Below are 16,626 nucleotides of genomic sequence, written 5' to 3'. Positions count from 1 at the left end.
CCTTTTTTTTTTTTTTTTTAAGATTTAATTTACTTATTTGATAGAAAGAGAGAGAGAGCAAGCAGGGAGAGCAGCAGGCAAAGGGAGAAGCAGGCTCCACAATGAACAGGGAGCCGATGCGGGAATCAATCCCAGGACCCCGGGATCATGACCTGAGCCGAAGGCAGACGCTTCACCAACTGAGCCACCCAGAGGCCCCCACACCTTCTGTTCTTTCCTCAGCAGGTCAAGCTCCCCTAACCACACCTTTCATATGATCGTTGTGAGGAAACAGTATAAGATTCTAATGCACTTTGAAATTTCGATCAAGAATAGAGATTTAAACAACCGCAAGTCAGAGAATGATATTGTTTGAGGACTCTTATGTGCACGGAAGCATTAACCTTCCCATAAATGAATCACCTGAACATACAGTTCTCTCTCAATCATCCCCCAGGCACAAGGCTGGGCAGCAGGAACACTGCCCGGGGAGTTTACTGTCAAGTTGGGGAGACGGAATGAACACAAATTACAGCACAAGAACCAGGAGTCCCTCCGGCTTGAAGACTTCAAGGCAGACTGTGGTTTGGGTGGGGCCTTAAAGATACGGCACAAACATACCCAAGGAGGGAGCTGATGAGGAGAGCACAGCCGGGAGGGTGAGGGGTGTGCAGGGAAAACCATGCAGTAAGACAGCTGACGTCAAGAAATGGGAGACAGTGTTTTCAGGGGAGAAGGCATGGTCAGCAAGATGTGAGCAGAAAAAATCTCGAGAGGGTAGATTTTCCTGAGGAAGACAGTACCTTTCCTCTAGATCACATAGATAATACAGTCCCTAGGTTACAGAGGGGAAAATCATCCAGAGCAAGGCTGATTTAAGAACTAAACCTACCACCCTGCTTCAACCCAACAATTCCAAAGTGGACACTTGTGCCGACCAAAAGTCAGGTACACACAGAGTGTTCGTGGTGGCTCTGAACGTCATGACCCAAACCAGAAACGACCCAAAGGTCCATCAACCATAGAAGGGGGATGATGAGCACGGAGTAATGGACAGAAGTGTTGAGTCGCGTATTGTACATCCAAAACAGTAGCACACTGTATGTTAATTCAGTATAACTAATCCCAGTATGGATTAAAAATTTTTAAATAAAAAAATTTAAAAATTAAAGAAAAACAATGAAAGGGATAAGATGTCAACTATTCGCACAAAATACTACACAATAGAATACTACTAATAAACGTAGAATACTACGTTTCTAGACGTGACAACACAGAAAAAATCCAGAAGGGATGTTGAGGGAAAGAAGCTACATTGAAAAGATACATTAATGTACAATTCCACGTATGTGGATTTTGAGAATGAGCAGAACTTACTCCTAATGAGAGAAGTCAGCCTAGTGGTTTCTGCTGAGAAGCAAGGGCACCAGGGAGCCTTCTGGGGGTACTGGAAATGTTCTGTAGCTTGGTCAGATGCTGAGTTACATGGATGTACACATATGTATAAAACCATCTGGAATTTGCACACTTACTACACATATGGTATGCCTAAGCTTTAAAGAGACGTAAAATGTAAGCCAGAAACAAGAGAAAGAGTGACGTAGGTCTGTGAACCACTAAGGACAAAAAAATCTACTGGCTCGCCACAATTTGTTCAAGTTGGAGAAGAAGGAAGAAGGACAAGGACGGGTGCACGAGGCAGAAGTTGAGCGAGCCTGGAACGTAGGTCCCAGCCTCAGCCTGTCATCCGTCCGCCGTGACAAAGTCTGTAAAATCTCTGTATCTTTCTGCTTCTCCAGAAAATGCGGACAAAGCCTTGCTTCTCGAAGGCTGAGAAACGAGCTGCCGTGGAGGACGATGAATTCCTTTTGTTTGTTTTCTGGAACAGCTTTATTGAGCTATAAATCACCCATTTAAAACTGCGCGATCCAATGTTTTTTATATATAAAACTCACAGACTCGTGTAAACATCCCAATTTTAGAACCTTTCCATTACCCCAAAAGAACCTTTAGCTCACACCTCCACATCCCTCCTCCTCAACCTGTAGGCAACCACAAATTTACTTTCCTATTTCTACAGATTTGCTTTTTTTGGACATTAAATATAAATGAAATCACACAATCTTCTGTGAATAGCTTTTTCACTGAGCAAGTGTTTCAAGACTCATCTGCTTTGTAGATACAGGATTCCTTTTCACTGCTGAAAGATATTTCATTGTATGGAAATATCATATTTTATTTATCGATCAGTGGATGGACATGGGGTTGTGTCTACTTTGGGGGTATTGAGACACGCTGCTCTGAAAAATCCATGTGTATCTTTTTGTGTGGACGTGTTTTCGTTTCTCGTGGGTAGACATCTAGGAGCAGAAGTGCCTTGCCTATACCCTCAGAAGCGATGGGAAAGCCGAGAGGAGAGAGGGATGGGATCGGGTGAGGGCTCTCAGCTGGGCGCTCAGGGAAGGCCTCTGTGAGGAGGAGAGAATCAGCCAGTGCTTTGCAGGAAAAGCTCTGAGGGAGGAATATTCCAGGCAGAGTGAACATGGCCCTAGGCCATGACCTGGCACCTTGAAGCACGGAAGGATGGGGCAAAAGCAACTGGAGGATGGGATCAGCCAATGAGGCTGGAGAGGTGACCAAGCATCCTTCATTCCGTTTTAACTTCTCCTTTTGACATCATTTCAACCTTACAGAAAAAGTCCCATGCACGAGGCATTTCCCATGTATCCCAGACTTCCCAATTTACCCTAACATTTTCCACATCTGCTTTATCATTCTCTCTGTATGTTAGTACATTTTTTAAATCTATATTTTATACATAGAAGATAGTACATAAGTTAACATTTTTAAAAATTCATACCTATTGGGGCACCTGGGTGGCTCAGTGGGTTAAAGCCTCTGCCTTCAGCTCGGGTCATGATCCCGGGGTCCTGGGATCGAGCCCCGCATCGGGCTCTCTGCTCAGCAGGGAGCCTGCTTTCCTCCCTCTCTCTCTGCCTGCCTCTCTGCCTACTTGTGATCTCTGTCTGTCAAATAAATAAATAATATCTTTAAAAAAAATTAAAAAATGAAAATAAAAATTCATACCTATTATTTTTTTCTGAACCATGAAGATAAAATTTGCCCCATTTCTTAATCCTTCAGTGTGTATCACCTAAAAGCAAAGATGCTTTCCTACGTGCATAACTACAATACAACCATCAAAGGCAGGAAATGAACTTGAATACAACACAGACGCCAAAAGCATTTGGCCAACTGCCACGCTAATGGCCAGGCTCCAGTCCAGCCTTTACAGTCAATGTCCATATGTCTGTCTGTCTCTATCTATCTATCTATCCAATCTGGGTCTCTACCTCCAAGGACCTAATATTTAAAAGTACCTACTACTTGAAATGGACTCTCTAAATAATTTCATTTCTGTGTTAAAACTTAAATGTCACTGGTAATAATAGAAATGAGCAACTAAAATTTAAGACTACAATATTAAGTTCTACTGTGGCGAAGCAGGTTTCCCATACTCTTCTCACCGTGTGTCCACTTCACTCCGAAGGCGCCCACTACTGTACGCACAGAGGGCACTCAAGTTGTCCTACAACTATTTTACGAACCATTAAAAACACAGCTTTGGGAACCGCTGATCTAAACAAGTGGGAGGAACCATTCTTCATTCTTTCTTGATCTCTGGGCCCCAAGCACAGAGACCAGGGTCCATCATAACCCCTGGTCCATCTCGTACACACATCATTGATCCCCGAGTGGCCCTCTTCTACACCATTTGTTGAAGGGATGTAATAGACAAGCAGAAACCCATCAGTTGACGTCCGAGCTTCTCACTCTACCTTCCATCGAGATACACGTTCCCCCATTCCTGCTCCTGCCTCCCTCCAAACACAAGTAACCATTATCCTGAATTTTAGAAAAGAAATACTGGTTTTGTTAGGTGCATACTGCTTAAAAGCATATTGTTCAGTTTTAGGCATTTTAACTTTATTTAGAAAGTATTTTACCGCATCTAATGTTCTGCAATTTTTTTAAATGGTCGTGACAGCATCAAATACCACTGTCTCTCCATGTCGGGCTCATCCAGACAGCGCCGCGACCGACACCGCACTGCGTGACTGCAGCGAGAACGCATCTTCTCCTCTCCTGTGCGTGCGCTGGATTGCTGAGTGCTGCTCCTCTCGGATGGAACATGGCCTGTGCAGGAGATCCTCTCCGTGACATGCCCAGGAGGGACACACCTGGTTACAGGGGATGTGAATCCCACCTCTACAAGAAAATTCCAAACTGTTTCCTGGACATGTGTACAACTGACGTGCCCATCACGATGTATCAGAAACGCTTCTGACCCACATTCTCTCCAACACCTTACCCCGGCAGACCTCTTCACTTCTGCCAACTAAGTCAGAGTGAAACGGGGTCTCCCGCTGTGGTCTCCACGTGTGCTGTCTTGGGCCCTGAAGAGATTCAGTGTCTTTATCTCCTTATCTTATATTCCATAGCACCTGATTTTTTTTTTTTTAAGATTTCATTTACTTGACAGAGATCACAAGTAGGCAGAGAGGCAGGCAAAGAGAGAGAGGAAGAGAAACAGACTCCCCGCTGAGCAGAGAGCCCGACACGGGGCTCGATCCCAGGACCCCGAGATCACGACCTGAGCCGAAGGCAGAGGCTTTAACCCACTGAGCCACCCAGGTGCCCCCGAGCACCTGATTTTTAAAAGTCGTTTGGTTCTTCCTAACAAATGGGCAGAAGACATGGCCAGACATTTCTCCAGAGAAGACATCCCAATGGCCAACAGACACATGAAAAAGTGCTCCGTATCATTCGGCATCAGGGAAATACAAATCAAACCACAGTGAGATCCCACCTCACCCCAGTCAGAATGGCTAAAATTAACCAGTCAGGAAAGGACAGGTGCTGGCGAGGATGTGGAGAAAGGGGAACCCTCCTACACTGTTGGTGGGAACGCAAGCTGGTGCAGCCGCTCTGGAAAACAGTGTGGAGGTTCCTCAGAAAGTTGAAAATAGAGCTACTGTATGACCCAGCAATTGCTGAGAATGTACTACTACTGGGTATGTACGCTAAAGATACAAATGTAGTGATCTGATGGGGCACATGCACCCAACTGTTCACAGCAGCAATGTCCACAATAGCCAAACGATGGAAAGAACCCAGATGTCCATCGACAGATGAAAGGATAAAGAAGATGTGGGACAGGGGCGCCTGGGTGGCTCAGTGGGTTAAGCCTCTGCCTTCGGCTCAGGTCATGATCTCAGGGTCCTGGGATCGAGCCCCACATCGGGCTCTCTGCTCAGGGGGTGGAGGGGAGGCTGCTTCCCCCTCTCTCTCTGCCTACTTGTGATCTCTCTCTCTCTCTGTGTCAAATAAATGAATAAAATCTTTAAAAAAAATATATGGTGTATATATATACAATGGACTATCATGCAGCCATCAAAAATGAAATCTTGCCATTGGTAACGACGTGGATGGAACTAGAGGGTATTATGCTTAGTGAAATAAGTCAGTCAGAGAGAGAAGTATCATATGATCTCCCTGATATTTAAGAAAAAAGACAGAGGATCATAGGGGAAGGGAGGGAAAAATGAAAGAAGACAAAACCAGAGAGGGAGACAAACCCTAAGAGACTCTAAATCTTAGGAAACAAACTGAGGGCTGCCGGAGGGGAGAGGGGAGGCAGATGGGGTCCTGGACGATGGACAACGAGGAGGGTACGGGAGGGAATGAGCACTGGGTGTTATAGAAGACTGATGACTCACGCCTCTACGTCTGAAACCAATCATACACCATATGCTAATTAATTGAATTAAATTTTAAAAATATAAAAAAAAAAAAACATTTAAAAAAACCTTAGTTCCTTCTAACAGAAGGCAGAAAAAGGAACACAGCCACAGAGAAAAAAGGACGATCTCACCGCCCGGGACAGTTGGTTCTTCGGTCACAGGGATTATGATTTTTTTGACAGGCCATTGATGACTTATCAGTAGGTACTCCAAAATGAAATTTTTTTTGAAGTTTGATAAGGTTAAGAAATGTCCTATAAAACAACTGTGACAACATGACCTTTTGCTTCATTCAAACGACTTCAAATAAAAAGTGCAGCTTCCATTCGGGATTTGCATAAAACGTGGTTCCAGCCTGAAGTCGGTCCCTGCTTCTGTTCTCCATCCGCGGTCCGCAAGCATGAGTCATGGTAAAGTGGGCACCAACTGACTCACTTTTTTATTATAAAAGCATGACATTCAGCTTGTAGGTTTTTCACACAGAACCCAGCCCAAGTGCAGACTCAGAACCCTTTCCCATGCGGACAAGGCGGCAAACTGATGACAAAATTCCCGTTTGATTCTCTTTGAGACGGAGCCCCACAGTCTCCGGGCTGCGGCCCGGACCGCAACATTTATTGGTTTCTTTCCTTTTGTTGTTCAAACGTTAATGAGGTTTTAAAACCAGTTTCTCTGAATGAGGCCGAGAGCCTGGGGCCCCGGGGTTGGCTGGGGGCAGGTGGGGTGACCAATCGCCCCGGGAGCGAGGAGGCCACTGTTTCTTGCTATTTTCCAAGCCAAAACAGGGGAAATCCGGGGCAAATCAGGCTGAGTCGGTCCCCTCGGCCCAGAGGCTAAGGGGGGCCGCTGAGGGCTGGGCTGAGTTTGTTCAGGAAGCCTTTCTGGAGTGGAGTTTCCCCCTGCCCTACAATGAGCCCTTCACAGGCTAAGGAAATGAAGAAGGGACAGAAATTAACCGGCAGTTGGGTACCACTGACACAGAAAGCCCTGCCACATGAAAACCCACCCCTGCTCCTCTCCCTGCTTGGACCCTATCCGTGCGCAGCGTCCTTGGGTAAAACACATCAAAACGGAAGAATCCCTCATGCGTGGCAAGAACACCCGGCCCTGATTCGGAAAGCCAGCTTGTTCCGAAACAAAGTATCTGTCCGGCAGCTGGCCTGGAGCACAACAGATCTTTCTAGAATGCTTCTTGCGGAGTCCCAAGCCTCTGGAACCATGGATACAAAGTGAACCATTGCCTGCGGAGATAGATCCGCTACTCTTGTAGGTTAGTCAACGGTCACTCCACGGAGCCCCGCCGGCCCCCAACCCTGCTAGCCGCACAGCCGTTAGGATACCAACAGGTGTCCTCAGCACCCCTCCGGGTCACCTAGAGCAGCCGCAGGAGTCCTCCGTGACTCAGTTTTTCTCTTCCCCTACACCCAACCCCTCCCAAACCCTGCGGTCTGTGCCTCCCCTGTGCCTCCCCTTACAAGCACCTGTCCCTCCCCACCCTGACCTCGCCCAACAGACCCCCAGCTGGCCTCCCTGATTCACCCTCGTCACCCTGCACATCAGTCTCAGGAAGGCAGCCACATGCTGCATATTTGGCTTACAGTATAAAATTAATTCATGCCACCTCTCTGCTTAAAAGCTCCAAGGGCTTCCTGCCCCACCCCAAGTTAGAGGCCAAGGCCTTAGAGGAGCCCTGATTTACAAGATCTGCCCTGCTACCCTTCTGAATGGTGTCCTACACACACTTGGCTCCAGCCCCACTGGCTTCCAACACTCAGCCCACTCTGGCCACAGGACCTTTGCACCTACACTTCCCCCTGCTAGAACACTCTCCTAACATATTCCACAGTCTACTCCACACTCCCTTCAGCCTCTACCCAAATGTGCCCCCCCAGTGACCATCTTAGTTAACAGCCACTTGCCCCCACCTCCCTCCTCCTCTTTCCTGCTTCACTTCTCTTCATGGCACTCAGGCCCATTAGGCACACTCTGTATTTACTCACTTCTCTATTTACTGTCTGTATCTCCCCGTTAGAATGTAAGTCCCACGGAGGCAGGCAGCTTTGCCTATAGTGGCCACTGCTGTACCCTCGCCTCTTCACCCCCACCTGGCCCACCAGGCACTGAAGAGATGTTTGCTGAATGACTGAAGGGACAGGGAAGTGACTGAGGTAACACCACCAGCTAGGAGAGGCACCAGCAGGCGGGGACAGCTGGCTGGCATCCAGCTGTGTTTTCTGCCTTTTCTACTAAGCGTCCCCGGCTGACAAGTCTACACCCTCCCTCTCCTTGTGTTCCCCCAAATGGTTAGTTTGTGAATGTCCCCAGGGAAATGTGGCCCTTGCAGATGGCTGACTGTGCGTGGGGCTCCATCCCTTCATCTGGATTCTCTGCTTCCTCCCAAGGCCTCCCGGTTCAGAAAGCCCCCAGGAGAGGCCAGATGCCCCCACAGCATACCTACCAGAAGCCTTGAAGCATGACCACTCGGATCTCACAGAAGATCCTAAATCACGCCCAGAGCCCTAGCTGCAAGGGAGTCTGGGAAATGCGGCTTACCACTTCCCAGCCTCCAGGGGAGAGCAATCACGCGAGAACGGTCCTTTCAAGATGGCGTGTCACTCCCCACTAGTGGCCTTGAAATCAATTTACTGGAAGCAGACCAGAGTCCTTTTTAATGAAATGGAACAGATGACAAAATATCACAGTGTACTATATATTCTGGGATAAGTACTATTTCATGAGAATGTCTGTCCACGCATCAACCCAAACGATTACATCAGAATTTCTGGTGCATCAGACTTTTTAAAAAGCTCCCTGATTAATCCAAATGTGTGGCCAGGAAGGAGAGCCATGGGGTCTGGTCCTTTCCATAGGACCAGAAGTTTCCCCATGACTCCCGAAGGGGATCCCTTCTGCCCCCTGCAGCCAGCTTGGCCAAGAACCTTGGGACACTCCGTGTATGTGTGACCAGTGATTAGAGGGCACTGAATCAGATTTGGAGGGAATTTTAGTTCACACCTTCTTTTTCCTGATGGGTAAACTGAGGCCATATGCTCACAAGTGGCTTGAGATAACCAGCCAGTACCTGACACAGTGGGCCTGTCATTACCAGGTCTCCGAGTTCCCGGGCCAGTGTTTTCTCCCCAATGCCATGGTGTTTTCATACACATCACCCCTGGGTCCCCTTCCCTGGGGAGGAGTCAGGGACATGCTGCAGTCACGTCAGGAACAGAGCTCCGAAATGCCCAGGGAGCCCTAACCTTATCCAGTAAGCCTCTGGGCCCCCAGGGGAGGAGAAGGCACCCCAGGACCCAGCCTGGGGACACAGACACCCAGGGTGCAGAGCGGGAGCCCAGGCCATCAAGGACGGCACCAGCCCAGCCCCTCCTAGAGACGGTCTTTTCAGGATCTGCTCTCTGCACGGCCACTGGGGAACTGGAGAGAAAAGGAGAGATCCAACGGCTTACAGTCCAAAAACGCTGACCCCAGGTAGCAAAATCGTAAGAAACGCAATTGATTTCCTTCCTGCCGCCCGTGGTTGAGTCGTAGGAATTCTGAAGGGGCTGTATCCCTTGTGATGGTGGTACTTGGGTTTTGCTTCTGTTCCCTCATCATCCCTGAAACTCAGTACCCAGCAGGCACCTGTCAGCTCAGCAAGCCGCCGTGGCCTGTCATCTGGCTGGCCCCTCTCAGCTCCACGACACCAGCCGGGGTTATGGGATCAGCACAAGTGACAGCAGTGTCCTGGGGCCACCCGAGGAGAGGCAGAAGGCTGGGATTTTCCTGGACAGGCCCACCTGCATTGGTCTCTCAAGGATCCCGACGAGTCAGTCCCCTTCGTCTGTCTCTCTGCTCACGGCCAATGTGAAAGAGAGCTGGTTCCTAATGGCGGACTTATCGGACTCTATGATCCCTGCCTGGCGGCACCCAGCCAGGACTGTTTCTCATCACGGGCCATGATGGAAAGCACAATGCAGGGGGTGCCTCCCAGCCCTGTTCACCACACAGCTTGAGGAGGGAACCAGACAGGCCACATAACCCCTGTGACCCACATGTCCTTCATCTGTACAGTGGACACAAGGCCACGTGCATCAGAGGGCAGCTGGGAGGTGGGTGCACACACAGGAGGCACTCAGGGGGTGGGGGGAGCTCAGTAATGTCAGTTTGGCTTCTGACCATCAGGCAGGACCTCCACCCACTATTCCCCTGGCCCCTCTGAAGGCGGGAGGGGGGCGGTGTGTGGTGCTAAGATACTCGGTACCCTACTCTCTGAAGACAGTGTTACAGACTTGTCGACCAGAAAAGGCCCTTGAGAATTTCATCAAGACCCCAACCTCCGAACAGAGCCACACACGAATCACAGGAGAAGGGTGTCAAGGGAGAACTCCCCCAGCCTTCCCGCACAGCTCGGCCTGGCTTTCCCCAGCCAGCTGTGGTCTTCCTGTGGGAACACGGCCTAAGCTTTTCCTGCCCACCCGCCTCTTGTTCTCATGGTAGCACATTTCCTCCTCTGACTCAATCCAACCTCAAGGCTGACTTCTCCAGACCTACTTCTTCCAGCCACGTGGCGGAGGAACGAACCCTGTTCCCCACCATGGCCACCATCACCCTGGAACCGTCCGAGAAGAGAAGTGAGTGTTCATATTTCATTCCCACCTGCCTGGAGCAGGGCGGTCACTGCTGCCCGGGCTGGTCTCAGTCATAGACACTCAGGGCTTTCTGACTGACTGACTGACTGTAGCACTGTGGACCATGTCGGGGAGACAGACTGTGGAGGTCTCCCTACAGGGAGGGAACTGCCAGATCTTACCCAACCAGCACCTCCCATGGGCCTGGTGTCTACAAGCACTCAATCTAGAGAATGAACCAACGAATGAATGAACCAACGAATGAATGAATGAATGGCACGGCATGCAATCTCTGAACTCTGCATTCTCTACACTCAGGAAATACCAGGCGCATTCCTTGCACACCCAAGACACAGGACCAACACCTAAGACCCTGGGCTGCTTATCTGTTTGTCTCACCGGATCCACCCTTCACGAAAGGCGAGTCTGCCCAGTTCTGCATCCCAGTGGGCGGACATGCAAGCAAATTCATGGGCCAATGCCCTGAGGTCAGAGGGAGGGAGGGGCAGAGGGGCTGACTTGCCCAGTTTGTTCTCTGGAGGAATCCTTAAGGGAAGGTCATCTCCGATCAGGCCACAGATCAGGCCACAGGCTCCTCAGCCCTTTAAGCTGGGGTGGTAATGCCCAGGGTTCTGTACTCTCTTCTTTGGCTTTCCTAGACCCCACCCAAACTTCTGTAATAATGCTTTCAATTTTTCTCAGCTCGCCCCATATACAAGCATGCCCCGTGCTTCTCACCAGGCCTCTGATCTCTTGATCCCAAGGTCTTACCTGTCAGGGCACAGAAACACCTCATGGGAAGGGAATGAGTGGTCCAGTAACGTTCTAGAGGTTAGCTAGAAGGAAGTCCTTCTCCACCTAGCTTCTGTTCGTCTTGGGGCGGGGAGGGGCAGAGAGCAGGAAAGTCTTTTCCTATTTTTTAAATTACTTTCTTTGAATAGTTAATATATTGATTCAGATGGTTCCAAGCCCAAAAAGACATGAACGAGTATCTGCACTCACTCAAGTCTCCCCCACCTGGACAGTTTCAGGGACAGAGCGCCGAGCCCCCCTCACAGGCAGACCTTTCCCCCTCCAGCAGCTCCAAATGACGTCCCATCACCGTACTGCACGGACCCGTCTCCCCACAGCTCCCACCCGTGCTTCCTTCGAGATAGGAGAGCACAACTCAGTTAAGCGCGAAGTCCCTCCTTGGACTCCAAGCCCTCCAGGGTCCCTGCCCTGGCTGCCCGCCGGAGCTTCCAGAACACCCAGCCAGGACTGTTTCTCACAGCCTGGGACCTTCAGGAATTGGCATCTACAGAACGGAGGAACGGCGTTTTTCCTCCGGCAATGTTCTCTTCAGCTCAAAAAAAGAAAAAAGCCTAACATCTCGCAGTTTGCAAACATCTGGTCCTGTATGATCGATCAGTGCCGTCATCGAGTGCAATCTCCACGCGTAAAACGTCATTCAGCAGCCCAGGTATTTCTTCCCTCCGTGATGCAGAAGCCCCACTCCTCTTCTCCCCCCAACAAGTGCTGGGACAAGCCTCCTGGGAGTTTGCCAGCAGAGACCACAAGGAAGCAAGTGCAAAGAAGGGGTGAACTTGGCACACCTGGGACTGTTCCCACGGCAGCTAAATGCGGTCACGTGAGAGCTGAGGGAACCTCCCGGCCAAGGCACCATGTTATACGGGGAATCCGGGAGACCCCGAGGACAGTAACGTCATCAGCTGACCGAGGACCCCACGGAGCTCTCCGGCCCCGCTCTCAGAAGCAGTCACCTCACTTCTCACCATCCCCCAAAGAACAAGGAGTGCCAACCATCCCCCTTCCCAACCAGGAGCTCCTAGTGGCATCTTAGCAACCTCTGTTTGCGAGACAAAGGCCAACAGGGCAACACGGGCAACCACAGCATTAACCTATTAATCCGAGTTACAAGGAAAGAGAAGAGAGGGCAAGAGGACAGGGATGGAGGCAAGAGGGAGAGGACCACACAGCTCAGTCCCAGGCACCCCGGCGGGAGGGGAGGCCTGCTCTCACTTCTCGCCAGGCCACGGTACCCAGGTTGGGGTGCAGAAGCCTTGGGTTCTGAGGGACAGTGGGTCAATGGAGCCCAAGCCCCTCCCGGCCCCAATAAAACAGGAAGGAGTCGGCGCTGATTGCAAAGTAAAACCGAGTCTTCCTCTCCACCCCGGGGCCAGCCTTCCAGCCGAGCCCTACGGGGACTTGGGAGCATCAGGGCCTCCATCACCTGCCCGCAAGATGAGGCCAAATAAAGACAACGGGGGCCCCTTTCGGGGCAGGGGGGCCATAGGAGCATCCGGGGCTTGCTGACAGGCCCTGTGCGCCCACCACGCCCCCCTGCAGAGGGGACGGTCCCAGTGCAAGAGCCTAAAGGCCTGCAGGTGGGCCGGGCGGGCGCGCTCCATGCAGGGGGCCCGGGAGGGAAGGTCTGGCTGGAGGGCACCTTCCGTGGCCAGACCCACCTCCTCCCCATCGGTTTGCTCTTCTGTGCCCTGTCCCACCGGTCCCCGTGCGGCGTCCCTACTCCTGTCCATTCCGCCACATTAGAACTGAGGCTCCGGGCGGCCCGAGGGCTGCTGCCCAACAGTCAGAGGGCAGAGAAAGGCGGCGGCAGGACTCGCACACAGACCTGCCTTCCCCACCCGCGCGCCCGCGGCCGACCCTCCCCCAGACTCAGCCTGCAACCGGAGTGCGCGACCGGGACCCCACGCGGCGACGCGGCCGCCCCCGAGGGCCCCCCGGCCGCGGGTCCGCGCGCGAACCCGCTCCCGCCGCTCCGCGAACTTGAACGCCGCGCGCCCGGGGGCTGCTTCCAAGTCGCGCCGCTCGCACCGGCGCGGGCACGTGCGGCGGCGGCAGGGGTGGCGCGGGGCGGCGGCGGGCGCGGGGAGCCCGAGGGCAGGGCGGACCCGGGGGGCGCGGGGGGAGGCCGGGGGCGGCGCGGGGGCCGGTGGACTCGCGGGGCCGGCGCCTACCTTTCCTGAAGGGCATCGCGGAGGGGGGCGCCCCGTGGGGCCGGCCCGGGACTCCGAGGCCGGGCGACGTCCGAGTGGCAGCCCCGCGGCTCGGGGGCGCCCTGGCCGGGCGAGGGCGGGGGGGAACGGGACATATTTGGGCAAAGCGGGGCGCGTCACAGCCGGAGGGAGGAACCGCGGCGCGGCGGGCGGCGCAGCCTCCGGGGCGGGCCCGGCGGAAGCCGCTTAACCCCTGCGCTCCCGGCGCGCCCGGGGCCGCCCACCAGCCCCTCGGGAGCAGGGGCGGGCGTCCGGCCCGCTGGTCGGCTCCTGCGGGCGGCTGGGGACGCCCTCCCAGGAAGGGTCTGGGGACTGTGCCCCGCGCTTATCCCTCGGGCTCAGGGGGACGTCTCAAGGGGCTGCGCTGGCTGGAACTGAAATGAAACGAGGGGCGCAGGGAGTCACCCCTACCAGTGCGTCTACGCGAGGCTCCCTGGCCACCCTCCTTCTAAACCCTCAAGCCTTCCCACTCCTGGACTCCTGTCCCCCTTTATTACTAACCACCCCCACCCCCCCACCCCCATCAAACCAGCAATTACCACCTCTGTCGAACATTCTAGTTTTCTCCTTTGGTCCCTGCTGTCTCCCGGGAACCTGGAGCAGCACCTCACATGTAGGTCGTTATATATGTCAAAAATAATAAAAATAATGGGACTCGAGGAGCTGTAACCTAGAGAGATGGAGGAGGGAGGCCATTCCACGCATCACTACTCATTCTGCCTCTGTAAAGGCCAGCGCCTGGGAAATACTTCGTTGTTTGATGGGATCGGATACCTCACAGGCTGAGTTAATGCCTGTGGAAAGTGCTATTTTATACTGCAATTTGAAGAAATGATGTTACGAACAATCTCCTGATCTAATACTTAAGACGCTTGTGCAAATAGCAATTTCCCCACTTTCTATGTAGTGAAAAAATCCATCCAGGTGAACTGAAAACTCAGTGGGTTGTCTGTATTTAATCATTTCTTAGAATCAGTTTCCCGGCCTGCTCTCTTTTATGGGTAGTAGTCCATACTCCTGCCCCATATTTGGAGGGAGCCACTGTCTGGGGAGAGGGAAGTAATTGTTAATTCAGACAAGGTATTGTCAGTTGGCTTGACAGACACGGCCCCGGTGGAGCCTTCTGGAAAGACACTGTTGCACAGGGTTGGCTGGAGTCCGGGATCAGGAGCTCTCAGACCTCAGCTCCTGTGCCACAGGCCTCATGAGTGTGGGTGTCGGTCTGTGCAAGAGGAAAAGGAAGTGAGAGATGGGGAGGGGTTGCCAGATTCAGTGCGCTGAGAGATTGTCAGCTCGGTTCCCTACCCACTGTAACACTCGGTGAACTTGCACTTTACTCCCTGGACTCACATGCAAGGAAAGCCCATTTTATCTCAGGCCAGGTAAAGGGGGCAAGACTTCTCGTCTCAGTGAAGCCAGAGGACGCGCACTTTGAGGCGGGTGGGCCTTTCTTCCTTGTACTTGGTACCTTTATTGCCTTGTGGACTCACGTGCCTGATTGTGATACGGTAAGAAAAGTACATTTGGCCTTTGTCCCCAGTTCCTGGCACGTGGCTCCCAAGACCCTTGGAATCTGCGCAGGAATGAGGGAGTGTTTGCTCGTGAAATGACTGCTGGGGCAGGGCACATAGGCAGCTTTGGGTGAGGCGGTGGCCAGAAAGACTGCATCGTGCCGGGAGGGTTGGAACTTTGATACCACCTGTCTACCTCCAGGGAGGGCAGAGGGGCTGGAAATGGAGTCGGATCGCCACTGGTCGGTCATGCCAACGTAATGAAAACTCATAAAAACCCTGAAATGACAGGGTTCAGAGAGCTTCCGGGTCAGTGAGCACGGGGAGGTGCTGGGAGGGTGGCGTGCTTGGGGCGTGGGAGGTCCACACACCTGTGCCCTCCTTACCTTGTCCTTGGCGTCTCTTCTGTTCCATGAGTTGTATCCTTTATAATAAACTGATAATAACAAATAAGGCACTTTTCTGAGCTCTGGGAGCCGTTCTAGCAAATTCTCAGACCCGAAAGAGGGAAAGTTGTGGAGACCCCTGACTTCGTAGCCAAGTCGGACAGAAGAGTGGGTACCCGGGCACGCAGTCGCGGCATCGGCATCTGAAGTCTTGTGGGACCGAGCCCTTCCCCACCCTGTGGGGTCTGCTGACTCCAGGGAGTCACGTCAGAACTGAACCAAATGGCAGGACCGAGACAACTGCCTGTTGGTGTGGGAACCGCACACCGGTGGTATCAGAAGCCTTGTGAGGAAAAGCGGTTTGCGCCCACGGAGCCTGATCTCTCCACTTGGAGTGTCGCCCTGTGGACGAACAAGGGCATGGGAGTCGCTGTCCTGCTTCTGTTGTGCGGGAGAGCGCCCTCTCGGACGCCGGCTGCTGTGGATAATCCCGGGACACTTGCTCTTTCGCTCCAAGCAGAGCGCACCAGCGGAGGTTGTCATTGACGTTTCACAACTGGGAGGGTGTTTCTGCTTGTCCTGGGCACCAAGGAGGGAACGGCCTCGGCAAGTTCGCACAACAGAGAAACGAGCGGCGTGAAAAATCGGATTTGCTCAAGAATAAGCTCATGGCAGCCAGGCCCCAGGACGGGCTGGGAAAATGGCCTGGGGTAGGGGGACGCAGCTTTCGGTGTTGGACACGGAGGCAAGAGATGAAATGATTTAAAATGGGGAATATATTGCAGGTGCTGTCAACGATGCAGTATGAGCCAAGGGGTGCAGTCATTCTGTCACTACTCTCCGAACTTGCGACTGTGTCAGTCTAATGACTGTTGACTTAACCCCGCTCTTCCGAGGAGCTCTCCACACAGCAGAGTGTGGCCTGAGACTCTCGCCTAGTGGCTGGAAGTGCGGGGGAAACTGCAAGGGCTGCCGTTCCTCCAAGGCCCCAGTTACTGTCCCTGTAGGACGGTCGCCGTCAATAGCATCGTCTGGTCACTGAGGTCCTGAGGACCGGGGCGCACTCCAGTGTGGGGGCCCAGAGAGCAGGCTGGAGGGCGGGGATTGTGACAGGAGGCTGGGCCGCCGGGGCAGTTTCTGATTTAGTAAGTCCAGAGCGCAGTGCAAAAATGTGCACGGGAGCAAGCTTCTCGGTTGATCAGGATGTCCCCAGTCCTCCCAGGGCCATCCTGCACTAAGAGACCCAGAGAGGGGCATGGAACTGGGCTGTGGGGTGAGGGCCCTCTGAGAACTGGATCACA

The 16,626-nt window shown here is 52.6% G+C and overlaps 1 protein-coding gene across 1 annotated transcript in view; it reads right to left on the bottom strand.

The window, feature by feature from the left end:
• The window catches only part of PFKFB3 (6-phosphofructo-2-kinase/fructose-2,6-biphosphatase 3), a 73,103-nt gene extending 59,578 nt beyond the window's left edge, over positions 1–13,525 (bottom strand). Inside the window, exon 1 of the mRNA XM_047739931.1 lies at positions 13,390–13,525. Coding sequence (XP_047595887.1) covers positions 13,390–13,405 — 16 coding nt within the window. The 5' untranslated portion in view covers positions 13,406–13,525. The remainder of the gene's footprint in view (positions 1–13,389) is intronic.
• Positions 13,526–16,626: the final 3,101 nt, after the last annotated feature.

The sequence above is a fragment of the Lutra lutra genome, chromosome 8 (genome assembly GCF_902655055.1).
Source record: "Lutra lutra chromosome 8, mLutLut1.2, whole genome shotgun sequence".
NCBI classification, from domain to species: Eukaryota; Metazoa; Chordata; class Mammalia; order Carnivora; family Mustelidae; genus Lutra; species Lutra lutra.
Note: the sequence above shows the minus strand (reverse complement) of the source record. Positions and strands in the feature narration are given on the sequence as shown.